The following is a 26794-nucleotide window of genomic DNA, read 5'->3' on the forward strand; positions in this document are numbered from 1 at the left end:
TCTCTAGAAAAAAAAGGCTTCCTCTCCGGGTCTCGCCATTCCTTCCTAATGGTGTCTACCATAACTTCATGCTCTGGGAAGACCCTTTTCTTCGGTTCTCCAAGACATTCATACATCTGGTCATGTAGAGATCGGGATTTTTTCTCCTCTTGGATACCCAGTGTAGTGTGAATAGCTCCCAGGAGCTCTTCCACTTCCTCCAAGGAGAGCTTGTAATGGGAGGATCTGGAGGACTCACCATCCACCTTCTCTCCTGAGTCTGAGGATTCACTGTCATGATCATCCTCTAGTGTCGTTCTGCTACCCCCAGGTAACCCTTCATTAGCAGAGGAACCTGCCAAGGGGCCAGGTGTGACATCCTGTTGTGCTGGCATAGAACTAGCTAGGGGATGTATAGGTTGAAAATTCTCAAACAAAGCCTTAAAAGATTGCTGGAGAGCTCATTTACAGAAGCTGCCAGACTAGAACTTTGTTCCTCAGCTTGATCCCTGACTAAGCCCTCAATGCAATTCCTGCATAACTTTCCCCCAGGATTCCCCTAACACACTTCTACATAAGGGGCACCTCTTCTTGGACCCCTGTGAGAGCTTAGATTTTTCCATGGACTGCAACGACAAAAAAAAAAACCCACCAGCGTCAGCCCCTGCCAGAAAAAAATTAACACCAGACCGACACCAGGAGTGCACCCTCCCAGGACCAACCACCACCAGGGTCCCAGACGTGCCACTCCTCCCCTCCCACCAAGGAGGGGAGATCACCCGTGGAGCTAAATGGGAAGAAGGGAAAACCCCCCCCAGGGTTCCACTTACCTTAGAATGGCTGGTGCTGGCATCACCCGAAACCGAACGGGAACCATCAGTCTCAGATATCCCTTTGGTCCGAACGGTCTATTCACCACAAACTGCTCCTCTTAGCTGTCACTACAGCATGAATGGGGCAAACACCAGCCTTCGCACCGTTCGTTTTGGCGTCCCATGACCGGAACCAAAAGTCGCGGGTGAACCGGACGTGACCTCTCCCGTCGTAAAAGACATCTCCCGTCATCCAACCCAGCGTTGCGCTCCATACTGACCACACAAACGAGGGAGAGACACAGACACTTCCAGTGAACACCTTCCCCAGGCAGCGTCAAAACGAATATCCCAGGCCTCCGCTTTCCCCAAGGAAGGATGGGACGCACCAGATACTGCAGGTAACGGACTACCCAGCCCTGCTGCAATGTGTGAGAGACCTCAATCTCTCCAGACTTCCCTTCGACCAGAACGAACTCGCCTTCGGGATAACACTGGACTCATCCTCCCCAGCTGAATTAAACCTGGGTTCCTAGCGATGTCTCCTCGTCGGAGGAAACACCAAAACTGAAGGGCTGGAGGGAAGGAATGGTTTTAAAGATCTGGTGGAGGCAGGGTTTCCTGAGAAGGGAGGAGCAGAGGTCTCTCAAGTGTGCTGTCCTGAAAGACGAAAGAGGGAAATCACTATTTAGTGTTCAACACATAAACGTCTATAAAATACCTCAGGTATAAAAAATCGTTTATCTCTCTCCCACAAGCAGGGCCATGCAATTACTTCCTGGAGTTGCTTGAATTTCTGTGACTTGTCCAGCAATTTCACTTTTCCTTCAAGATCTCCTAAAATAAAAAATGTAAATCACTGTGATACCTTACACAAAGCAGTCTTTCCATACTCTATGCCATACCAGTAGTTCATAAGTGACATGGGACCACCTTCATCAATCTTGAAATAGCCACAGCAGAAGATGTGTATGGCTAGCAAGAAGTCTGTGGGGACTTTAAAAGGCCCACAAGTGATTCAGAGCATTAACATCAGTTGTGCAAATAGCAACTTTTGACCAGTTCAGATGCATGGTCAATCTAAAGTGAAACTCTAGCCAAGGTGTTTCGGTTTTGATTGTGTGTGAAATAGTAAAACCTCTGATATTAATTTCTGTCTGTCTCCTTGCTGCTGAGATTTTTCCTCTATTCCTGTACGGATGACAGAGAAAAGGGGGGTGGGGAATCCTTTCATCCCTTGAGTTATGACACTGCAACATGAACATTTTAACGTGTTACTAATGTTAGAATTTTTTAAATTAAAATTAACATGTTATACTCACCTACTCAGTGCAGTAGTATTGCACAAAGCGGCCCCTGATCCTCCTGTTCTTGAGTCCTCATTGGCGTTCTTGGCTCCACCTCTTGTTTGAGTATCCCCATAGCAAGCCATTAGCTATGGGAACTCACGGTGCCTGCTCGTTCCAGACCCATGTGTGCTGCGCTCACCTGTAGGTACAAGGAATATCTCCTAAACATGCAACGTTTAGGAGATATTCACTGTTTCTCCAGCTGGTGACATCACCGGCACATGCGCTCTGAAGGGGCGGCATACCCATGCCGTCTCTTCAGAGCTCTCTGCCGTGTCGCAGCTTGGCCAAACAGCCCGAGCCTGCAAAATGACCGGGCGAAGATGGAAGCCCTATCAATGGTGACAGCGTGCCACTGGTGGGCTTCGTTTTAAGGTAAGTCTCTCAAAATGTGCTAGTATGCGATGCATACTAGCACATTATGCACTTAACATGCAGGGAGACTTATTTTTTTTCAATATGAGTTTACTTCCACTTTAAGTTCCACTTCAACAAAGCTACTGACTACAGCTTTACAAGGTAAATAACTAGTAAAACTATATTCAATTAACCTTTAGTTTTGTGTTCTGCAGGAAGTTCAGGCAGAATGTCTGTTATAACCAGGCCTGATAAGAGACATGAATCATACCACAGAACAGGGTTGCTGGGGAGACTCAAACGCTGCTTTGTTTTTGATCCTATGGTAAGAACTCCACTCCTGGAGACGGCATTGTTCATAAATGAAGGTGTGGATTATAGTCTAGATTTTTTCTTCTAGAGGCTATTAAGCAATGGGGCATAAAATGATCCAGTACAGATTTAACCCTAAAACTTGGGCAGAATGTCGGTAGACATTTGCCAGTTAAAAAAAAAAAAAAAAAAGCTGACATTCTGCCCTTGTGTATGTCAGTCTGTCCGACAGCAGCCAACAGATTCCCGATTAGCGCTCTCAGCCAATGGCAGAGAGCACTGATTGGAGGTCTTCTGACTGGAAGGCCACCCCCCTGTAAGAACACAACAGCTCAGCGGGGGAGATCGCTGAACTAACCTTGAATGGTTAGAACAGCGTTTACAATGCTGGGTTGCATGAAAAAAAATTAATAGTGTGTTCCCAACTTAACTTATACAGTGCCTCGCGAAAGTATTCGGCCCCCTTGAACTTTTCAACCTTTTGCCACATTTCAGGCTTCAAACATAAAGATATAGAAATTTTATTTTTTGTGAAGAATCACCAACAAGTAGGACACAATTGTGAAGTGGAACGAAATCTATTGGATATTTTAAACTTTTTTAGCAAATAAAAAACTGAAAAGTGGTGCGTGCAAAATTATTCGGCCCCTTTACTTTCAGTGCAGCAAACTCACTCCAGAAATTCAGCGAGGATCTCTGAATGATCCAATGTTGTCCTAAATGACTGATTGTGATAAATAGAATCCACCTGTGTGTAATCAAGTCTCTGTATAAATACACCTGCTCTGTGATAGTCTCAGGGTTCTGTTGAAAGCGCAGAGAGTATCATGAAGACCAAGGAACACACCAGGCAGGTCCGTAATACTGTTGTGGAGAAGTTTAACCACTTGCTTACTGGGCACTTAAACCCCCCTCAGTCCCAGACCAATTTTCAGCTTTCAGCGCTGATGCACTTTGAATGACAATTGCGCGGGCATACAACACTGTACCCAAATGAAATTTTTATCATTTTTTTTCCCACAAATAGAGCTTTCTTTTGGTGGTATTTAATTACAGCTGGGAGTTTTACTTTTTGCTAAACAAAAAAAGATGCAAAAAAATAAATAAATCATGTTTAATAGTTTGTTATAAAATTTTGCAAACAGGTCATTTTTCTCCTTCATTGAAGTGCGCTGATGAGGCGGCACTGATAGGCTGCACTGGTGGGCACTGATGGGCTGCATTGGTGGGCACTGATGGGCTGCATTGGTGGGCACTGATGGGCTGCATTGGTGGGCACTGATGGGCTGCACTGGTGGGCACTGATAGGCATAGTTAAGGTGGCACTGATGGGCAAAGATGGGCACGGATGGGTGGCACGGATGGGTGGCACGGATGGGTGGCACGGATGGGTGGCACGGATGGGTGGCACGGATGGGTGGCACGGATGGGCACTGATAGGTACCACTGAAAGATGGGACTGATGGGCACTGATAGGTGGCTCTGATAGGTGGCACTGATGGGCGGCACTGATGGGCGGCACTGCTGGGCACTGGTAGATGACACTGATGGGCACAGATATGTGGCACTGGGGTGCAGCACCTTTGTTGAGGCAGATTGTGGGCACTGCTGGGTGGCACTGTGGGCACTGCTGGGTGGCACTGTGGGCACTGCTGGGTGGCACTGACGGGGGGCACTTATTTTTTTATTATGTTTAGTTATGAGGGGGCAGGTGGGCACTGGCAGGGGGCAGGTGGGCACTGGCAGGGCTGGCCGTGATCGGGACTGATGTCCCGATCACGGCCGCCGGTGATCGGCTTTTTTTTTCTCCTCGCGATAGGGCAAGGAGGAATAATAGCCGATTACCGGCTCCGTTATATCACATGATCAGCTGTCATTGGCTGACAGTTGATCACGTGATAAGGGGTCGGGATCGACCCCTTGCACGGATCGGTGATCAGGCGAGTCTCATAGACTCGCCGTTTACAGAGCGCGCCGCGCGCGCCCCTCAGGGGGCGCGCAGGCCGCTCGTGCACGGGACGACGTCAATAGACGTAGTCCCGGCAAAGGAGATCCGCGCTGTTGCCGTCATTCGGCTATAGTGCGGGTCTCAAGTGGTTAAAGCCGGATTTGGATACAAAAAGATTTCCCCAAGCTTTAAACATCCCAAGGAGCACTGTGCAAGCGATCATTTTGAAATGGAAGGAGTATCAGACCACTGCAAATCTACCAAGACCTGGCCGTCCCTCTAAACTTTCAGCTCAGACAAGGAGAAGACTGATCAGAGATGCAGCCAAGAGGCCCATGATCACTCTGGATGAACTGCAGAGAACTACAGCTGAGGTGGGAGAGTCTGTCCATAGGACAACAATCAGTCGTACACTGCACAAATCTGGCCTTTATGGAAGAGTGGCAAGAAGAAAGCCATTTCTCAAAGATATCCATAAAAAGTCTCGTCTAAAGTTTGCCACAAGCCACCTGGGAGACACACCAAACATGTGGAAGAAGGTGCTCTGGTCAGATGAAACCAAAATCGAACTTTTTGCCCACAATGCAAAACGATATGTTTGGCGTAAAAGCAACACAACTCATCACCCTCAACACACCATCCCCACTGTCAAACATGGTGGTGGCAGCATCATGGTTTGGGCCTGCTTTTCTTCAGCAGGGACAGGGAAGATGGTTAAAATTGAGGGGGAAGATGGATGCAGCCAAATACAGGACCATTCTGGATGAAAACCTGTTGGAGTCTGCAAAAGACCTGAAACTGGGACAGAGATTTATCTTCCAACAAGACAATGATCCCAAACATACAGCAAAATCTACAAAGGAATGGTTCACAAATAAACATATCCAGGTGTTAGAATGGCCAAGTCAAAGTCCAGACCTGAATCCAATCGAGAATCTGTGGAAAGAGCTGAAAACTGCTGTTCAAACGCTCTCCATCCAACCTCACTGAACTCAAGCTGTTTTGCAAGGAAGTATGGGCAAGAATTTCAGTCTCTTGATGTGCAAAACTGATAGAGACATACCCCAAGCGACTTGCAGCTGTAATCGCAGCAAAAGGTGGCTCTACAAAGTATTAACCCAAGGGGGCCGAATAATTTTGCACGCCCCACTTTTCATTTTTTTATTAGTTAAAAAAGTTTCAAAAATCCAATAGATTTCGTTCCACTTCACAATTGTGTCCCACTTGTTGGTGATTCTTCACAAAAAATAAAATTTTTATATCTTCATGTTTAAAGCCTGAAATGTGGCAAAAGGTTGAAAAGTTCAAGGGGGCCGAATACTTTCGCAAGGCACTGTATATGCAGATCTTATATACAGTACAATTGTATCTCTTTGCTCTTGTTATCAGGACATACTGTATGTCCATTGTTTTTCTTTTAAATATGCTTGGGGCTGTTTCACATTACTTACTGATTGAGCTTTCCACCTTTTCCTTCATTGAATAGATGGATACTTTTTCTTCTGCATCACCACTTCTTTTCCATATATTCTTAAGGAGCAGGGGATATCGGGTCAGCCGATGTAGTGGAGCCACCAGCAAATCAGTGAGATGAAGTCGTTTGCACTGCTCCTGTTGCTCACACCACTGTAAAAGTCATTATCACTATTAGATGTAGAATATTGATTTTATAGCAATTTTCAGTACAGAGAGTGATCTCCTAACCCAAGTCCCTTTATGTTGATCAGATTAGTTAGATTGTACAGTGTATGGTGAGCTTTACAGACTTCCAGGGGCACAATAGTCCTGTTTTCAATTCTACAGCTCTGATCAACATAGGCTGTTATATGATTGCTCAGCTACTGCACACTCTGCCAAATGAGTGATCAATGCAAGAAGAAGGTACAAAACAATACGTCAGCAGAGGAAGATCCTGGCTGTGTATTCAGTGAGAATGGTGTTCACTGATTGTATGCGAGTACAGACGTGGGCAGGCACAATCTCCTGGAGGGGGAGGGCAGGTGCAGGGTGTGTGTTAATGAGGTCAGCTGCTGAACTCCTTTCTATAGGGGTGGATACCAGGAAGTAAAGGAGGAGTTTTCTATGGAACACACTGGAGGTAAATTCTGGCCTAGAAGACAGAGAAAGCATTTTCTTTTTCTCAACAGAGGTACATTAATGGTATATTGGTACATAGGGAAGCTGGAATTTATTTTTAAAAAAAAGGTGAACTTTAACCTGTGACTGGATTTCCTCTCAGCAAACTGTTTAGCAACCATACCATCTGCCATTACGGGATAAATCTACAAACTTGTATAAGTTTACCCGTTTATTAGGGAAAAGTACACACATACACACACACATACACACACACACACACACAGGGGAATTTTATTCTTAGTGAAAATAACAATACTTTTTCTTTAACACCAGATGGTAATAACATTTATGCTCATAAGTTTACCCTGGGAGAATTTATGATTTCTTGGCTATTTTTCAGAGAATATGAATGATAACACAAAAACTTTTCTTCCACTCATGGTTAGTGTTTGGCTGAAGCCATTTATTATCAATCAACTGTGTTTACACTTTATAAATCCTAATCACAACCGAAACTACCCAGAAGACCCTGATCAAAAGTTTACATACCCTATTAACATGCACACAAGTTGACACAAAGGTGTTTGAATGGCTATTAAAAGGTAACCATCCTCCCCTGTGATCTGTTTGCTTGTAATTAGTGTGTGTGTATAAAAGGTCAATGAGTTTCTGGACTCCTGACAGACCTCTGCATCTTTTATCCAGAGCTGCACTGACGTTTCTGGATTCTGAGTCATGAGGAAAGCAAAAAATTGTCAAAAGATCTGCGGGAAAAGGTAGTTGAACTGTATAAGACAGGAAAGGGATATAAAATGATATCCAAGGAAGAATTGAGAATGCCAATCAACAGTGTTCAAACTCTAATCAAGAAGTGGAAAATGAGGGGTTCTGTTGAAACCAAACCACAGTCAGGTAGACCAACTAAAATTTCAGCCACAACTGCCAGGAAAATTGTTCGGGATGCAAAGAAAAACCCACAAATAACTTCAGGTGAAATACAGAACTCTCTGAAAACATGTGGAGTGGCTGTTTCAATATGTACAATAAGGAGGCACTAGAAGAAAGATGGGCTGCATGGTCAAGTCGCCGGAAGAAAGCCGCTTCAAGCCTCAAACCTGGCATAAAGTCATTTGGCGTGATGAAACCAAAATTTAGCTTTTTGGCCACAACCATAAACACTACATTTAGAGAGTAGTCAACTAGGCCTATGATGAAAGGTACACCATTCCTACTGTGAAATACGGAGGTGGATCACTGAAGTTTTGGGGATGTGTGAGCTACAAAGGCACAGGAAATTTGGTCAAAATTGATGACAAGATGAATGCAGTATATTATCAAATACTGGAGGAACATTTGCATTCATCAGCCAAGAAGCTGCCCATGGGGTGTACATGGACATTCCAACATGACAATGATCCAAAACACAAGGCCAAGTCGACCTGTCATTGTCTACAGCAGAACAAAGTGAAGGTTCTGGAGTGGCCATCTCAGTCTCCTGAACTCAATATCATTGAGCCACTCTTGCATGAACTGCACATTTGAGATCTCCCCAGACAGCCCAAGAATTTACAGGAACCGGAGGCATTTTGCCAAGAGGAATGGGCAGCTTTACCATCTGAGAAGATAAAGAGCCTCATCCAAAAATACCACAAAAGACTTAAAGCTGTCATTGATGTTAAATGGGGCAATACACGGTATTAAGAACTGTGGTATGTAAACTTTGATCAGGGTCATTTGGGTAGTTGTCATTATGATTTAAAAAGAGTAAACCGTTTATTGATAATAAATGGCTTCAGCCAAACACTAACCATGAGAAAGAAAAGTTTTTGTTTTATCATTCATATTCTCTGAAAAATGACCAAGAAATCATAAATTCTGCCAGGGTATGTAAACTTATGAGCACAACTGTATGTAAACTGGAACAAAGCAACCAGCTGGATTTCATCTTTCACTTTTTAAGAGCCCTAAATAAAGCGGTAGTAAACCCGCTGAAGTTTTATTTTTTTTTCTTCTAACCTGCAAGGGAAAAATTATAATGAGCTAGTATGCCCCGCATACTAGCTCATCATTATGAAATACCTTAGAACCGAGGCCTCGACATCTCGCCCGATCCACGCCAAGGGAGCTGACATGTTCCCTCGGCGTGTCTTCCGGGTATCGCGGCTCCAGTGCTGTGAGTGGCCGGAGCCGCGATATCGTCACTCCCGCGCATGCGCATGGGAGATTTCTTTCCGGCAGGGTCCGGTGTCTGCCGGACTTTCAGCCAAGAATCCCTTGTGCGCATGCGCCGCTGCAGTCAGCGGCGTTTTGCAAGAGGAATATCTCCTAAACCATACTTATTATAGGCTTATCTGTAGGTAAAAGTTGTAAAAAAGACTATACAACCACTTTAATGCTAGGCAGCATGCTACATATTAAAAGGCAGGTCACATGACCAGTATAGAGAACAGTATGAGACAAAGCATTTTCAGCCCATTTCATTAAATTGTCTGCATTTCATTGTAATTTCCTACTCAGCCTTAGAACTGCTAAAAGAGTAACAAAACTTGTTCCTAATTATGGAAAATATTGTATGGGGGTCAGCATACAAATGTCTAGTAGGCACATTATGTGCAAAGGAAAGAAATACTTTACTTTTATATATACTGCAAAATCTTCTCTTTGCTTCAGGGTCTCCAGATAGACGACAGCAGATGTGTAATTGAGGCAGTAGATCTGATGACTTAAGCAGAGATTATCCTTGAAGTACTGCAACATCAAATTAAAAATCTAGCATTAGCAAGAATCACCACCATATCTGACAAATTACAAGCTGTACTTTATGTATACACATAATACACTGCTGAAATGATTCCTAAATCAAAAAACAAAAAAGACAATAAATGCATTACTGTAATAGTAGCAATGAATTTGGTTTATTAACCGCTTTTGAAACGCCCACCTCATTTACCGTGGCAGGGCAGCCTCCACACAGTTAGAAAGCACTCCCTAGGGATACACATAACCCTTTGATCGCCCCTCATGTTACCCCCTTCCCTGCCAGTGTCATTAGTACAGTGACAGTGCATGCTTTTTAGCACTGATCACTATAATAATGTCACTGGTTCCCAAACAAGTCTCACTTAGTGCCTGATTTGCCTGCCGCAACGTCGCAGTCCCGCTAAAAATCACTTATCACCACCATTACTAGTAAAAATAAAAATGCCATAAAAATATCCCATAGTCTGTAGACACGAAAAAGTTTGCACAAACCAATCAATATACGCTTATTGGGATTTTTTTCACAAAACATATGTAGCAGAATATATATTGGCCTAAATTGATGAAGAAATTAGCTTTTATACATTTTTTTTAATGGATATGTAAAGTAAAAAAAAATATTTTTTTCCCTCAAAATTGTCAGGTTTTTTTTGTTTATAGTGTAAATAAAAACCACAGAGGTGATCGAATTCCACCAAAAGAAAGCTCTATTTGTGGGAAAAAAGGGATACCAATTTTATTTGGGTACAGCGTTGCACGACCACGCAATTGTCAGTTAAAGTAACGCAGTGTCGTATCGCAAAAAATGACATAGTCATGAAGAGGGTGAAACCTTCCAGGGCTGAAGTGGTTATGTTTTGCTGTAAGGCCTCTTTCACACTGACGTCCCGTTCAGGCCCGCTTGTCAGTTTTTCAGGCGGACCTGAACGGGTGCTCCATAGAGGTCTATGGAGCGTCGGATGTCAGCGGTGACATGTCCGCTGACATCCGACCCGCTCCGATCCGAAAAAGTGTAACGGAGGAAAAAGCTATTTTTCCATCCGTCTGCGGATCGGATCGGGTGACGACGGGCACTGCGGTCCGTCGTCATCCGATCTCCCATAGGGGAGAGCGGCGCTGTGACAGGTCCGTCCCTGCGCAGTGTGCAGAGACGGACCTGTCATCTCCCTGCTCAGCGGGGATCGGTGGAGTGATCCCCGCTGAGCAAACGAGCAAAAGGACCCTAAAACCTGACATGGCAGCTGATTACAACAGTTTATAAAGCCTTGACCAGATTTCACCCAAATGTGACAATCTGAAGGTGTACAGAGTAAAATTATTGCAACAGGTACTCTTTCAGATATTTCTTTCAACAACAATGCAGAGACAAGTTCGAGTCATTATTTTGCTTTTTAGTAGCTACTCATTTTTATAATAAAAAAAAAAAAAAAAGAGTGAACATTAAAAGCAAATAGCTTTTTGGATAAGCTCCTTGTAGTCCGTGAAGGGTGCAATTAGGGTGGCCAAGTTAGAACACAAAAGACACATAGCGAAGGAGAGCAAAAAAATCCCAAGAAATTCTTTAAGTAAATAAGCAGTAAAAGAGGGAGGACAGACCATATTGTCCCCATAAAGAATAAGGAAGGGAATCTGGTTACAAAAGGATGGTGAGATGGCAAAGGTACTGAATTTATTCTTCTCCTTAGTCTTCACTATGGAATCGGGGGGCGTCAGTATCCAAAACTGCCGTGTTTATCCTCATGACACATCACAGGAAGCACCCTCATGGCTAACAGACGACAGAATTAGAAATAGACTTGGAAAACTTAAAATGAATAAGTTACCGGGACCAGATGGCTTGCACCCGAGGGTCCTTAGGCAACTCACTCACATAGCTGACTGGAATGGTACCAATTGAATGGAGAAAAGCCAATGTAGCACCAATATTTTAACCACTTGCCGACCAGCGCACGCCGATGTACGTTGGCAGAATGGCACGGGCAGGCAAATGGGCGTACCTGTACGTCCCTTTAAATTTGCCGCTCCCTGCCATCGGGAGCGCGCTGCTGGTGGCGCGCTCCCGCGCTGGTCGGGACCCCCGTGAGTCCGGTCGCAGGACCCGCGGACTCGATCGCCGCGGGCATACCCGCGATCGTCTCACGGAGCTGCCGAATTAAGAAATGCCGTTGTAAATAGCATTTCTCCATTCTGCCTAGCAACTAGTGACGCTGATCTCTGCTCCATGTGATTGGAGCAGAGATCAGTGTTCACTAAATTAAAGCCCAACCCCCCCACAGTCAGTAACACACCCCTAAGAACACTTAACCCTTACAATGCCACCCACTGGTTAACCCTTTCACTGCCACTGTCATTCACACAGGAATCACTGCATTTATATAGCAGTGATTACTGTATAAATGACAATGGTCCCAAAAATGTGTCAAAAATGTCCGATGTGTCCGCCACAATGTCGCAGTCACAATAAAAATCGCTGATCGCCGCCATTACTAGTAAAAAAATAATAATAAAAAATTATTAATAAAAATGCCATAAAACTATCCCTATTTTGTAAACGCAATAACTTTTGCGCAAAGCAGTCAATAATCGCTTATTGCGATTTTTTTTACCAAAAATATGTAGAAGAATACGTATCGGCCTAAACTGAGGAAAAAATATGTTTTTTTTATATATTTTTGGGGGATATTTATTATAACAAAAAGTAAAAAATAATGTGTTTTTTTCAAAATTGTCGCTCTATTTTTGTTTATAGCGCAAAAAATAAAAACCGCAGAGGTGATCAAATACCACCAAAAGAAAGCTCTATTTGTGGGGAAAAAAAGGACGTCAATTTTGTTTGGGAGCCACGTCGCATGACCGTGCAATTGTCAGTTAAAGCGACGCAGTGCCGAATCGCAAAAAGTGGTCTGGTCTTTGACCAGCAAAATGGTCCAGTCTGTAAGTGGTTAAAAAGTGCCAAAATACATCCCTGGGAATTACAGACCAGTTAGCCCAACATCAATAGTAAGCATGCTCTTGGAGGGGATGATAAGGTACTATATACAAGATTTTAGTAGTGAAAACGGTATCATTAGCAGTAATCAGCATTGATTCACGAAGAATCGTTCTTGCCAAACCAATCTATTAACCTTCTATGAAGAGATGAGCTGCCATCTAGATAAGGGGAGGCCCGTACATGTGGTGTATCTGGATTTTGCAAAAGCATTTGACACAGTTCCCCATAAACGTTTACTGTACAAAGTAAGGCCGCGTACACACGGGCGGACTGTTCGCCCAACCCTGTCCGCTGAACAGTGTTTGGGCGGACAGTCCGCTCGTGTGTGGGCTTTCAGCGGACAGTTTCAGCGGACAGTTGGACGGACAAAGTCTTTCTGAAATTCCGAAAAACTGTCCGCTGAAACTGTGTTTGAGCGAACAGTCCGCCCGTGTGTGGGCCTGTCCGCTGTACTTTCGAAATGAGCGGACTGTTCCCGCTCGGAAAGTCCGCCCATTTCGAGCGCGTGTACAGGTAGGCGGGGCCCGCGAAGGAGACGTCGCGGGCTCCGCCGCCTGGAATGGGCTTAAAGGGGAACCCCAACGCCGAAAAAAATCGGCGTGGGGGTTCCCCCAAAGTCCACACCAGACCCTTGTCCGAGCACGCTACCCGGCCGGCCAGGAAAGGGGGGCGAGCGAGCGCGCCCCCCCTCCTGAGCCGTACCAGGCCGCGTGCCCTCAACATGGGGGGGTGCCTTGGGGAAGGGGGGGGCCGCGCGGCCCCCCCACCCCAAAGCACCTTGTCCCCATGTTGATGAGGACAAGGGCCTCTTCCCGACAACCCTGGCCGTTGGTTGTCGGGGTCTGCGGGCGGGGGGCTTATCGGAATCCGGGAGCCCCCTTTAAGAAGGGGGCCCCCGGATACCGGCCCCCCACCCTATGTGAATGAGTATGGGGTACAATGTACCCCTACCCATTCACCTGTGAAATAAAGTACAAAAAAAAACACAACACAGGGGAAAAAATATTTTATTGCACAGCTCCGGGGGTCTTCCGTCTTCGGGGGTCTTCTCGCCGGACTCCTCCGCTATGTGTGTGTAGCTCTTTTACTAGCGGAGGAGTCCGGCTTTCTTCCTCCCCGCCGCCGGCCTCTTCTCCCGACTTCGGGGGTCTTGTCCCCCTCTTCGGTTCTTCTGCCGGGCCACCGCGCCTTCTTGTAGTTCTTTTGCAGGCGGTGGCCCGGTCTTCTGTCGCCGCTGCCTTCCGTTCTTCTGTCGCCGCCTTCGGTTCTTCTGCCGGGCCACCGCGCCTTCTTGTAGCTCTTTTACAGGCGGTGGCCCGGTCTTCTGTCGCCGCTGTCGCTGTCGCCGCCTTCCGTTCTTGTTCTTCTTCTTCTTCTCCAGGCGATGTTGACACGTCGCTCCCTCCGGCCGGAATGCCAGGGACACGCTCCGCTGCCACTTATATAGTGACAATGGGGCGGTGTCACATGGTATATGTCACATGGGTTGGTCACATGGTGACCCCACCCCCTTACGATGTCATAGTCCCCATGTGACATCAACCCATGTGACCAACCCATGTGACATATACCATGTGACCCCGCCCCATTGTCACTATATAAGTGACCGCACAGCGCGGCTCTGGCATTCCGGCCGGAGGGAGCGACGTGTCAACATCTCCTGGGGAAGAAGAAGAAGAACAAGAAGAAGAACAAGAACGGAAGGCGGCGGCGGCGGCGACGACAGAAGACCGGGCCACCGCCTGTAAAAGAGCTACAAGAAGGCGCGGTGGCCCGGCAGAAGAACCGAAGAGGGGGACAAGACCCCCGAAGTCGGGAGAAGAGGCCGGCGGCGGGGAGGAAGAAAGCCAGACTCCTCCGCTAGTAAAAGAGCTACACACACATAGCGGAGGAGTCCGGCGAGAAGACCCCCGAAGACGGAAGACCCCCGGAGCTGTGCAATAAAATATTTTTTCCCCTGTGTTGTGTTTTTTTTTGTACTTTATTTCACAGGTGAATGGGTAGGGGTACATTGTACCCCATACTCATTCACATAGGGTGGGGGGCCGGTATCCGGGGGCCCCCTTCTTAAAGGGGGCTCCCGGATTCCGATAAGCCCCCCGCCCGCAGACCCCGACAACCAACGGCCAGGGTTGTCGGGAAGAGGCCCTTGTCCTCATCAACATGGGGACAAGGTGCTTTGGGGTGGGGGGGCCGCGCGGCCCCCCCTTCCCCAAGGCACCCCCCCATGTTGAGGGCACGCGGCCTGGTACGGCTCAGGAGGGGGGGCGCGCTCGCTCGCCCCCCTTTCCTGGCCGGCCAGCGTGCTCGGACAAGGGTCTGGTGTGGACTTTGGGGGAACCCCCACGCCTATTTTTTTCGGCGTTGGGGTTCCCCTTTAAGCCCATTCCAGGCGGCGGAGCCCGCGACGTCTCCTTCGCGGGCCCCGCCTACCTGTACACGCGCTCGAAATGGGCGGATTTGCCTCCTCCTTACGTGGGCGAGTCCGTTCATTTCAAAAGTTGAGCGAACTGTTTGCCCAACCTTGTTCGTCAAACAGTCCGCTCGTGTGTGGGCAAGTCCGCTCATGCAAATTTTGAGCGGACTGTTTGCCGAAACTGTTTGACGAACAAGGTTGGGCAAACAGTCCGCGCGTGTGTACGCGGCCTAAGGTCCAATGGCATGCACCATAGGGCGAGTTTGTGGATTGAAAACTGGTTACAAGGGCGAGTTCAGAGGGTAATGATAAATGAGGAGTACTCGGAATGGTCAGGGGTGGAAAGTGGGATCCCCCAGGGTTCTGTCCTGGGACTAATCCTATTTAATTTGTTCATAAACAACCTGGATGATGGGTTAAACAGTTCAATCTCTATATTTGCTGGCAATATTAAGCTAAGCAGGGCAATAACTTCTCCGCAGGATGTGGAAACCTTGCAAGTAGATCTGAACAAATTAATGGGTTGGGCAACTACATGGCAAATGAGGTTTAATGTGGAAAAATTTAAAATAATGCATTCGGGTGGCAAAAATATGAATGCAAATGTTGGCTACACTGGGGGAGAACCTCTGGGGGAATCAAGGATGGAAAAGGATCTGGGGGTCCTAGTAGATGACAGGCTCAGCAATGGCATGCAATGCCAAGCTGCTGCTAACAAAGCAAAAACAATATTGACATGCATTAAAAAGGGAATTAACTCAAGAGATAAAGCGATAATTCTCCTGCTCTACAAGGCTCTGGTCCGGCCGCACCTAGAGTATGCTGTCCAGTTCTGGCAACCAGTCCTCAGGAAGGATGTACTGGAAATGGAGCGAGTACAAAGGGCAACAAAACTAATAAAGGGACTGGAGGATATGAGTTATGAAGAAAGGTTACGAGCACGGAACCCCATTCTCTCTGTAGAAGAGACGCTTGAGAGGGGATAGGAGTTCAATTTACAAATACCATATTGGTGACCTCACAATAGGGAAACAAATTTTCTGTGGAAGGGAGCTTTTTTTTTTAATATCGGAAAAAAAAAAGTATTTTGTCATTCACAATACAGGACATATGTCATTCAGTGTACAAGAGAAAAATGTGCATATCATTGGTATTGAGACAAATTAATAAAGTTTTCATTCAATGAGACAAATTAATAAAGTTTTCATTCAAGTATAGTACATACAGAACCATGTAAACCAGAAGTACAAAGACTGATATATATATATGACGACATAGCATAACTAAGAAGAAAGACTAAAGCCCCGTACACACGAGCGGACTTTTCAACATCCAAAGTCTGACGAAATGATTCCAGCAGACTATTCCATCGTGTGTGGGCTGCAACGGACTTTTGATTCGCAAAAGTCTGACAGATTTTAGAAATGGAACATGCTTCAAATTTTTCCGCCAGAACTCTGCCGGACCCAGTTCCTACCGGAAAATTCGCTCGTGTGTGTGCTATTCCGACGGACTAAAACCGACGCTAGGGCAGCTATTGGCTACTGGCTATGAACTTCCTTATTCGAGTCCAGTCGTACGTCATCACGCTCGAATCCGTCGGAGTTTGGTGTGATTGTGTGTGGCCAAGTCCGCTCATTCGAAAAGTCCGTCAGAACTCTGTCGGAACTCCGTCAGAACTCCGTCGAAAGTCTGTTGGACTTAATCCCTCGAAAAGTCCGCTTGTGTGTACGCGGCATAACAGTTTAACCTATCCAAACCCTCAAAGCCCTGAGGGTAAACCAAAAAGAAACAAACATGACCCACCAAAGTCACCAATGCCCTATGGGAGCCTACGTGGTGCGAGAACCAATCAGCCACTATTCTGGGCTTTTTACATCATTCACCCCTGTAGGAGCCTGTCTCTAATTAGCTGAATACAGTTTTTTTTTTTTTTTAAATACACTTTTTTAATTAAAAAAATAAAACAGAAAAGTTAGCCCAATTTTTTTTTTTATATTGTGAAATATAATATTACGCCGAGTAAATTGATACCCAACATGTCACGCTTCAAAATTGCGCCTGCTCGTGGAATGGCGACAAACTTTTACTCTTAAAAATCTCCATAGGCGGGGCGTGTCCAAGATGGCCGACTGAGCGGACGCACTTGCTGAGAGCTCCGGCCGATCATCCGCTGCAAACGACCCTTAGCCCTGCAGATACCGCTCGTGGAGCAGCCTAATCCTGTGAGCACGGTCCCGGGAGGGGATGACCAAAGGTAGGGGCAATTCCGGTTGCCGTAGGACCCCCGCATCGGCCAAATCAAAGCCGAGGCCTAACTCCGGCCTGTCTCCGGACCCGAAGCCTGCGGCCAGCATGGCGTCTCCGTCGGAAGATCCGGACCCGGCGCTCTCAGAGCAGTCGAATTTTACGGCGCTGATGCAGGCTATCACCACCTGCCAATCTACCCTGACGGGCAAGATCGAGTCGGTGCAACTCGATATAAGCCTTATCCGCAGAGATATGGATTCGTTCCGCGCCCGGCTGACTGAAGCGGAGCGGCGGGTGGGTGACTCTGAGGATGTGCTGCGAGACCACTCCGGGACACTCAGAACGCTGCAGACCAGGGTGAAGATACTGGAAAGCAGGGCAGAAGATTCTGAGAACAGGAATCGAAGGAATAACCTTCGCATTGTGGGACTGCCTGAGGGGGCGGAAGGAGCAGACCCCCACACCTTCACAGAAAACCTGCTTCGCACACTCCTGCCCCAGGCACCTTTTTCAAGTTTCTTCACGGTGGAGAGGGCACATAGAATGCCTGCCGTCCGGACCATTCCGGGGGCTCCTCCACGCACCTTCATCCTTCGCCTTCTCCACTTTCGGGACCGAGATTTGGTGCTACGGGAGGCACGCAAGGTGGAGGCCCTTACCTATGAGGGGGCGCGACTGATGATCTTCCCGGACTATTCTATCGATACCCAGAAGTCGATCATTTGACCAGGTTAAGCTAAACCTCCGCAATAGACGAATTAAGTACAGTATGTTGTTCCCGGCCCGACTTCGTGTGCAAGATGGTGAAACGGTTCGTTTCTTCACATCGCCGGACGATGCTGCGACCTGGTTGGAAACCTTGCCGAGGAACAGGGATGATCGGTGAGCTGCCCCTGGGGTGCTGTTTGTTTGATTTTCACCTGTACCCTACCTTCAATTTACGCGGCGCCCCAGCCGGACTAGTTGGACATGGGCTGGCTTGAGCTCCGTTTTGTGACAATGGCGGTGTTCTACTACTTTACTTCCCGTTTGACTGCCTACTGTTTTTACTGTGCCTGAGCCTATTCTGAATATGACTTTCATTTGTTGGTGGCGCATTACTTATTTCTTTTGTTATGCAACAGTTCTTCTTTCAAGACTCTGCCCCCGGCTCCTGCCGGGTGAACTTAGATAATCATGCCTCTGCAGGGCCCTTTTATCCGACAGATGGTCTGGGCCGGACTTGCGGTGCTCAGACGGTTGCACACATGGTGCTCATCTTTTCATGCATCCCCATGGTTATTGCCAGGGCAGTTTGGTTTGGGGTTAGGACACACCGAAGTTTGGGGGGTGGTGTCGGGGTGGGGGGTGGGGGGGGGGGGGGGTTTGGGTACGGTGTTCAGGAAATTCTTTTGTATGTATTATTCTTTGTTTCTATGTGCATTGCTGAGGTCAGATTCTTGCTATAGGTCTGCAGTGTCAAGGGAGGAATTTTGGGAATATCTATTTACTACTGTGGGGGGTGGGGGTTTCTGGGGGGGGGTGGGGGGGTTCGGATTTGTGGAATATCAGGTGGTCTCCTGGGTCTCGGGTGGTGGTTTCCGGGAGGCAGCGTCTTTTTCTGTGAGATGACTCTATGGCTCCTCTAACCATTCTGTCCTGGAACGTGCGAGGCCTAAACTCGAGGCTCAAACGTTCCCTGGTATTCACATATCTCAAGCAGTACTCTCCACAGATCTGCATACTACAGGAGACTCATCTGACGGGTGGGAAGACGCTGGCCCTCAGGAAACCCTGGGTTGGGGCATATTATCACTCTACTTACTCGGTGTATGCCAGGGGGGTCAGTGTTCTGGTGCACAGATCTCTTCAGTTCAACCTCTTAGATCTCCATTTAGATCCGGGTGGCAGGTATGTGGTGATCCATGCCATGTGTAATGGATTGGAGATGCTGGTGGTGGGTGTCTATGTTCCACCGCCGGCTACCATGGAGCTCCTTAACAAGTTGACCCCTATCATGGCATTGTACCCAGGTGCTGCTATATTGTTGGCAGGTGACCTTAATATGACCCCGAACCCTTCTCTGGATAGGTTTCGGGGGGGGGCGGGTCAGAGCTCCCCGCTTATGACCTGGATGGATCTCTATGGGCTCACTGATATCTGGCGGTGGAAACATCCTACTGATAAACAATACACGTGCCATTCTGTCACTTATGCTTCTTTTTCAAGGATTGACCTGCTGCTGGCAGACGCTTTGCTACTGCCCCGCACGGTCAATGTGGAAATCTTGCCTAGGGGTATATCAGATCACGCTCCCATGCTGCTGCGGCTTGAGGTGGGCCCCACTTTGGGACCAGCCATGTGGCGACTTTCTGGTTATTGGGTGACGGACGAGCGGGTTGCCCCGGAGGTGGAGGGGGAGTTGGGAGCTTACTGGGGGGTAAATGCCGGCACCGCGACGTCCTCGGTGCTATGGGACGCTTTTAAGGCCTACGCCAGAGGTCAATATCAGATTGCCATTTCCAAGGCCCGGAAGCATTCTAGGTTGGCACTGGCGGAGGCGGAGAAGAAGGCGCAGGAGCTTGAGAGAGCTTACACGCTGGGGGGTGGCGGAGCCTCCTATACTGCCTTGCAGTCGGTACACAGAGAGATCGCTTTGCTCAGGACAGAGGGTAGTAGAAAGATCTTGTTGGCCCAATCACAACGCATTTTCGAACAGGGGGAAAAAACGGGTAGACTCTTGGCCTGGTTGGCTAGGGAGAGGGCTTCTGTGGCGCATATCGCCAGGATCAGAGGGGAACACGATGAGGTGATCTCAGACCCTTCTCAAATTAACGCTCGATTTGTACAATAATACAAGGCCCTTTATGCTCCTAGGGAGGTTTTTACTCTGGCAGCCCTTGGTCACTTTTTAGACCAGGTGGACTTTCCGCAGCTCTCTGATGGTGACCGTACCCGCCTGGAGGCCCCGATCTCTCTTGAAGAGGTTCAGGCGGCTATTGCCTCCCTCAAGGGTTCGAAAACTCCGGGCCCAGATGGCCTACCGGCAGAGTTCTATAAAATGCACGCTGACACACTTGCGCCGCGCTTTCACGCCCTACTCCGTACTATGCTAGCAGAGGGGAGTCTGCCGCCCACTATGTCCGAGGCGGTGATAGTCGTTATCCCTAAACCAAATAAGGACCCTGAGTGTTGCTCCTCCTATCGCCCAATTTCTCTGCTTAATGTTGACGCAAAAATAGTGACAAAGATTTTGGCAAATCGGCTTAACTCTGTTATCTTGACCCTGGTTCATGGTGATCAAACGGGCTTTATGCCGGGCAAGGGCACTGACATTAACATTAGACGCCTCTATACCCACATTTCTAGGGCTAGGGTGGGTCAGGGACAAGGAGTAGTGGCGTCGCTCGACGCGGAAAAAGCGTTCGACTCTGTTGAATGGCAATTTCTCTGGGGAGTTTTAGAGCGCTTTCACTTTGGCCCCAAATTTATCTCCTGGATTCGGCTGCTTTATAACCACCCCGTGGCCAGAATTCGCACCAATGGTGCGGTGTCAGAGGAGTTTGCGTTGGGTAGAGGCACGAGGCAGGGGTGCCCTCTGTCCCCTGGCCTCTTTGCGCTGGCAGTAGAGCCCCTGGCCATACTTTTAAGGGCGTCGGAGGAATTTGTGGGGCTGCGGGTGGGCCCCCTTAGCGAGAAAATTTCGCTTTATGCAGACGACGCACTTCTTTACCTACCTGATGCATCTGCCTCCTTACAGAGGGCCCTATGTATCATGGAGGAATTCGCTTCCTTCTCGGGAATTAGGATTAACTGGGATAAATCCTTGTTGTTCTCACTCTCTCAAGACCCTCGGGATGAAGTCACGCCAACGCCACTGAAATTTGTTCAGGGGTTCCGTTACTTGGGAATTCTAGTGAGAGGAGATCCCAAGCAATACCTAGTTGACAACGTGTACCCTATCTTAGACGACCTGACTGTCAGGTGCCAAGTGTGGAAGTCTTTGCCCTTGTCACCGGTGGGTAGAATCAACCTCTTGAAGATGACCTTTTTGCCAAAGTTTTTGTATGTCTTTCGAAACACCCCTACCCCGATCCCGAATTCCTTCTTCCTCAGGGCGGATCGGGTGATCAACACGTTTATTTGGGCTGGAGCGGTGCCCAGGGTGGGGAGGCGGGCCCTTCAGCTGCCTCTTTCGGCTGGGGGACTGGCCTTGCCATGCCTGAAACAATACTATTGGGCGGCGGTGCTGGTGACAGTGAGGTGGTGGTTTGTGCAATCGAGGTCCAATCCGTCGGTTAACCTAGAGGCGGCCATTCTGGGGTCTTATGCTGCGCTTAGTAATTTGGTATTTAGGGGCCCTAAAGCTCACCCTACGGTCACGTCGAATATGGCGACGACGGTGCGTGTGTGGATGCAGGTGTCGAGGAAACTTAACGGTCCTCTGGAGGTCTCACCCCATACGCCGTTGTGGGGCAACCCGCAGTTGCGCCATTTCAACTCTATCCCGGATCCTGCCCTGTGGGCCAAATATGGCATCACGACCATACAGCAGATTATGCCTAGGGGGGTCCTCCTAAATTTTGATACCCTTAAGAGGGATTTCGGGTTGCCGAATAAGATGTTTTTTCGATACCTGCAGCTGCGCCATGCGGCGCGGGCCCAATTCCCTGCCCCAATCTCAGTCTGCTCGCACCAGATTGAAAAGTTTCTCATCTCCAAGTATGCTGATCGTGTCCTCTCCTCCTTGTACCTCAGGCTCTCCGCTTCGGAACCCGTAGCAGAGTCTGCGCTTTTTCGCAAATGGAGGTCTGATCTTCCATCACTGAGTGAGGAGGACTGGCAGGAAGGCATCCAGAATTATATCCCCCGGATGATCTCTGCGCGCGATAGATTCATTCAACTGAAGTTTCTTCATAGGGCTTACTACACTCCACAGAGACTTTCGAGAATATACCCACTAAGCTCCAATAGATGTCCGAAATGTGATGTGGAGGTTGGGACATTTATGCATGTAGTGTGGGAATGTTCAGTTATTCAGACCTTCTGGAGGGAGGTGGTGGGGGTTCTGAATTCGGTGGGGGGCCTCTCGGTGGGGATGGACCCTGTGGTCCTGCTGTTGGGGGTGTGTGATGGAGTGGTGGTGGGTACGCATAGACAACTGTTTGTATTTTATGCGGCATTTTATGCCAGGAAGACCATTCTCCTTAACTGGAAGAAGGCGGACCCCCCTGGGATTTCTCAATGGAAAGGGTTGATTGACTCCGCTCTTCCACTATATAAGTTGACTTACATGAGTCGGAAGTGCCCGTCTAAATTCGACAAGATTTGAGGATCTTGGGTGGGAGTGTAGATGGGTCAACCGTGGGATGGGTGGTTGTAGGATCTGGGATGTTCTCTTGTATTTACTTGATCACTACTGAATGCTACGAGTGAAATGCAGTATTGATGTGGTTTGTCTATTCCTATGAGCTGTATATGGAGGCTTGGCCTCTGATTTCTTCCCCCCCCCCCCCTCTTCCGCCTCTCCTTCTTTTTCCCTTTTACCATATTTCCTCTCCTCTACCTTTTGACCCTTATCAGCTGATCTGTAAGTCTGATTAACCGACTGTATACTGAACACTGTGTTATGTTGTGTTGTACGATGCACTGTTGTATTGTACCAATGTTTGTTTATTTCATTTAATGGTGATAAATAAAAACTTACCTGTTAAAAAAAAATCTCCATAGGCGACATTTAAAAAATTCTACAGGTTGCATGTTTTGCGTTAGAGGAGTTCTAGGGCTAGAATTACTGCTCTCACTCTACCGATCGTGGCGATGTGGTTTGAACACCGTTTTCATGTATGTACTCACGTATGTGTTCGCTTGTGCGTGCAAGCGCAGCAGGATGGGGCGCGTTTAAAAACTTTTTATTATTATTTATTTTACCTTTTATTTTTACACTGTTTTAAAAAAAAAAAAAAAACAAAACAAAAAGGCACTTTTATTCCTAATACAAGGAATGTAAACATCCCCTGTAATAGAAAAAAAGCATGACAGGACCTCTTAAATGAGATCTGGTGTCAAAAAGACCTCAGATCTCATATTTACACTAAGACCCCTTTCACACCACACCGCCCACTGCGTTGGCGGTAAAATGCCGCTATTTTTAGCGGCGTTTCACCGCCGGATTTGCTGCGGATTTCGGCCGCTAGCAGGGCACTTTTACCCCCGCTAGCGGTCGTGAAAGGGTTAAAACCGCCGGCAATAGCGGCGTTTTGCCGGCGGTATTACAGCGCTGCCCCATTCATTTCAATGGGGAGCAGTGGTGGAGGAGAGGTAAACATACCGCTCCTTCACCGCTCCAAAGAAGCTGCTGGCAGGACTTTTTTCTGACGTCCTGCCAGTGCACCGCTGTAGTGTGAAAGTCCTCGGGCTTTCACACTACACACAATGGTGCCGCTTCTTTAGGGCGGATTGCAGGCTCTATTTCTAACGCTATAGCGCCTGCAAAACACCCTGGTGTGAAAGGGGTGTTAAATGCAATAAAAAAATAAAATGTTTGTCATTTAATTTTTTTTTTTTAAATAAAATGGCCCTTTAAGAGCTATGGGCGGAAGCAACGTTATGACGTTGCTTCCGCCCTGCAGTGTCATAGAGACGGGTGGAGGCCATCTTCCCCTCGCTCATCTCCATGCACAGCACTGAGAAGGATCCGATCGCCACTGTCCCTGCCAACGGCTCCGGTAAGCGGCGGAGGGCACTGATAAAAGTGATCTTGCGGAACAGACGCGGAGAAGGCTTTTGATTGGGTGTGATGGGGGTTCATGTTTGCAGTTGTTTGTCACATAAAACTAGGAGGGAAAATGATCAGATGGATCACAGGCATGTATAAAGGACCCACAGCCCAAGTGAAGGTCAATGGAGTAGTTTCCTCCCCATTTGCGATAATATATGGGACAAGGCAGAGATGCCCACTGTCCCCTTTATTGTTTGCATTGATATTGGAACCTTTGTTGTGTAAAATTCGGCTTAACAAGGACATTTGGGGAATAATGGTAGGAGGAACCCAACATAAGGTTACAGCATATGCAGATGATATGCTTTTCCCAATGACTAATCCGATAATATCACTCCCAGAGACAAATTGAGATATATAGTACACTATCTTATTTCAAGATAAATTTCTCTAAGTCAGAGGCATTGGCGGTAGCTGTCGCGAAAGAAATGATGGCGTCAATAAAAGCAATCTATAAATTTAAATGGGCAGATCAATTCTTGAAGTATTTACAGTGCCTTGCGAAAGTATTCGGCCCCCTTGAACTTTTCAACCTTTTGCCACATTTCAGGCTTCAAACATAAAGATATAAAAATTTTATTTTTTGTGAAGAATCACCAACAAGTGGGACACAATTGTGAAGTGGAACGAAATCTATTGGATATTTTAAACTTTTTTAGCAAATAAAAAACTGAAAAGTGGTGTGTGCAAAATTATTCGGCCCCTTTACTTTCAGTGCAGCAAACTCACTCCAGAAGTTCAGCGAGGATCTCTGAATGATCCAATGTTGTCCTAAATGACTGATGGTGATAAATAGAATCCACCTGTGTGTAATCAAGTCTCTGTATAAATGCACCTGCTCTGTGATAGTCTCAGGGTTCTGTTGAAATCGCAGAGAGCATCATGAAGACCAAGGAACACACCAGGCAGGTTCGTAATACTGTTGGAGAAGTTTAAAGCCGGATTTGGATACAAAAAGATTTCCCCAAGCTTTAAACATCCCAAGGAGTACTGTGCAAACGATCATTTTGAAATGGAAGGAGTATCAGACCACTGCAAATCTACCAAGACCTGGCCGCCCCTCTAAACTTTCAGCTCAGACAAGGAGAAGACTGATCAGAGATGCAGCCAAGAGGCCCATGATCACTCTGGATGAACTGCAGAGAACTACAGCTGAGGTGGGAGAGTCTGTCCATAGGACAACAATCAGTCGTACACTGCACAAATCTGGCCTTTATGCAAGAGTGGCAAGAAGAAAGCCATTTCTCAAAGATATCCATAAAAAGTCTCGTCTAAAGTTTGCCACAAGCCACCTGGGAGACACACCAAACATGTGGAAGAAGGTGCTCTGGTCAGATGAAACCAAAATCGAACTTTTTGCCCACAATGCAAAACGATATGTTTGGCATAAAAGCAACACAGCTCATCGCCCTCAACACACCATCCCCACTGTCAAACATGGTGGTGGCAGCATCATGGTTTGGGCCTGCTTTTCTTCACAAACGCTCTGCATCCAACTTCACTGAGCTCGAGCTGTTTTGCAAGGAAGAATGGGCAAGAATTTAAGTCTCTCGATGTGCATAACTGATAGAGACATATCCCAAGCGACTTGAGCTGTAATCGCAGCAAAAGGTGGCTCTAAAAAAGGGGGCCGAATAATTTTGCACGCCCCACTTTTCATTTTTTTATTAGTTAAAAAAGTTTCAAAAATCCAATAGATTTCGCTCCACTTCACAATTGTGTCCCACTTGTTGGTGATTCTTCACAAAAAATAAAAATTGTATATCTTTGTTTGAAGCCTGAAATGTGGCAAAAGGTTGAAAAGTTCAAGGGGGCCGAATACTTTCGCAAGGCACTGTAGGGACTTGTATAGCAGCTGACCCTTCTAAAACATATGAGCTTAATTTTTTTGCAGTGTTAAGTAAGGTTCGAGGCTTATTGGAGAGATGGCATAAGGGATTACATTCCTGGTTTGGAAGAAGCAATGTAATTAAGATGAACATCCTACCAAAGATTTTGTACCTCCTCCAGGTGGTCCCAATTGCAATTTCTAGATTTTCTTTTAGAAACATACAAACATTACTTACAAAATGTATCTGGGCTTACAAACATCCTAGGATCAGGAGGACTCTGTTGTGCCTCCCAAAACAATACGGGGGGGTTGGCGGTCCCAGATATATATAAATATTAACAGGTAGTACATCTGGGCCATATGTTGGACTGGTGCCGACATGGAGAACTTAAAATCTGGCCAAGACTGGAGCAAGCGCAGAGTGGGGAGTTACTGCACAGAGCCCCTTGGTGTTTCAAGGACTTGGCATCTAAAACGAAGACACACCCAACAATAGGACTTACTCTCCATGTTTGTTACAATCTTTTATCTATGGGCAAACCATCTACACAGGAATCACCTTTAGTACCTATATTGGGGAACCCGAAATTTATATTAGGAACACAAAAAGGACCCTTTGACATACTGGTTAAAACGGGGGCTGTACCAGGCATTGCACTTTTTGAGATCTGGTAGAGGGCCAACAGTGCAGGAAATGGTAGATAGAAATGGCCCTTTCCAATTAGATTTCTGGTCGGCGGCACAATTACATTATTTATGTACCAGGGTACCGCCAAGTCCTCTGGACCGAAATCTGTTACCATTTGAGAAATGCTGTATGGAGACTGAACCAATAACACATGCTGTCTCTAGAATGTATATGTTGCTGATTAGACCACCGGAGAATTTTCAGTTACCATTTCTTTGGAAATGGGAAATAGATTTGGGGAGGACCTTCTCGGAGGAACAA

General features: G+C 47.1%; 1 protein-coding gene across 3 annotated transcripts in view; it reads right to left on the minus strand.

The window, feature by feature from the left end:
- PLEKHG7 (pleckstrin homology and RhoGEF domain containing G7) overlaps positions 1–26794 on the minus strand; it is a 154556-nt gene that overhangs the window by 24393 nt on the left and 103369 nt on the right. For all 3 annotated transcript variants that reach the window (XM_077470785.1, XM_077470787.1, XM_077470786.1), the window contains 3 exons: positions 9471–9584; positions 6209–6383; positions 1513–1628 (listed from right to left, as the gene is read on the minus strand). In XM_077470785.1, the coding sequence (XP_077326911.1) occupies positions 1513–1628; positions 6209–6383; positions 9471–9584 (405 nt within the window). The remainder of the gene's footprint in view (positions 1–1512; positions 1629–6208; positions 6384–9470; positions 9585–26794) is intronic.

Source organism: Lithobates pipiens, unplaced genomic scaffold (assembly GCF_037356315.1).
Source record: "Lithobates pipiens isolate NorthernLeopardFrog02 unplaced genomic scaffold, aLitPip1_a1.2 Scaffold_8, whole genome shotgun sequence".
In the NCBI taxonomy this organism is placed as follows: domain Eukaryota; kingdom Metazoa; phylum Chordata; class Amphibia; order Anura; family Ranidae; genus Lithobates; species Lithobates pipiens.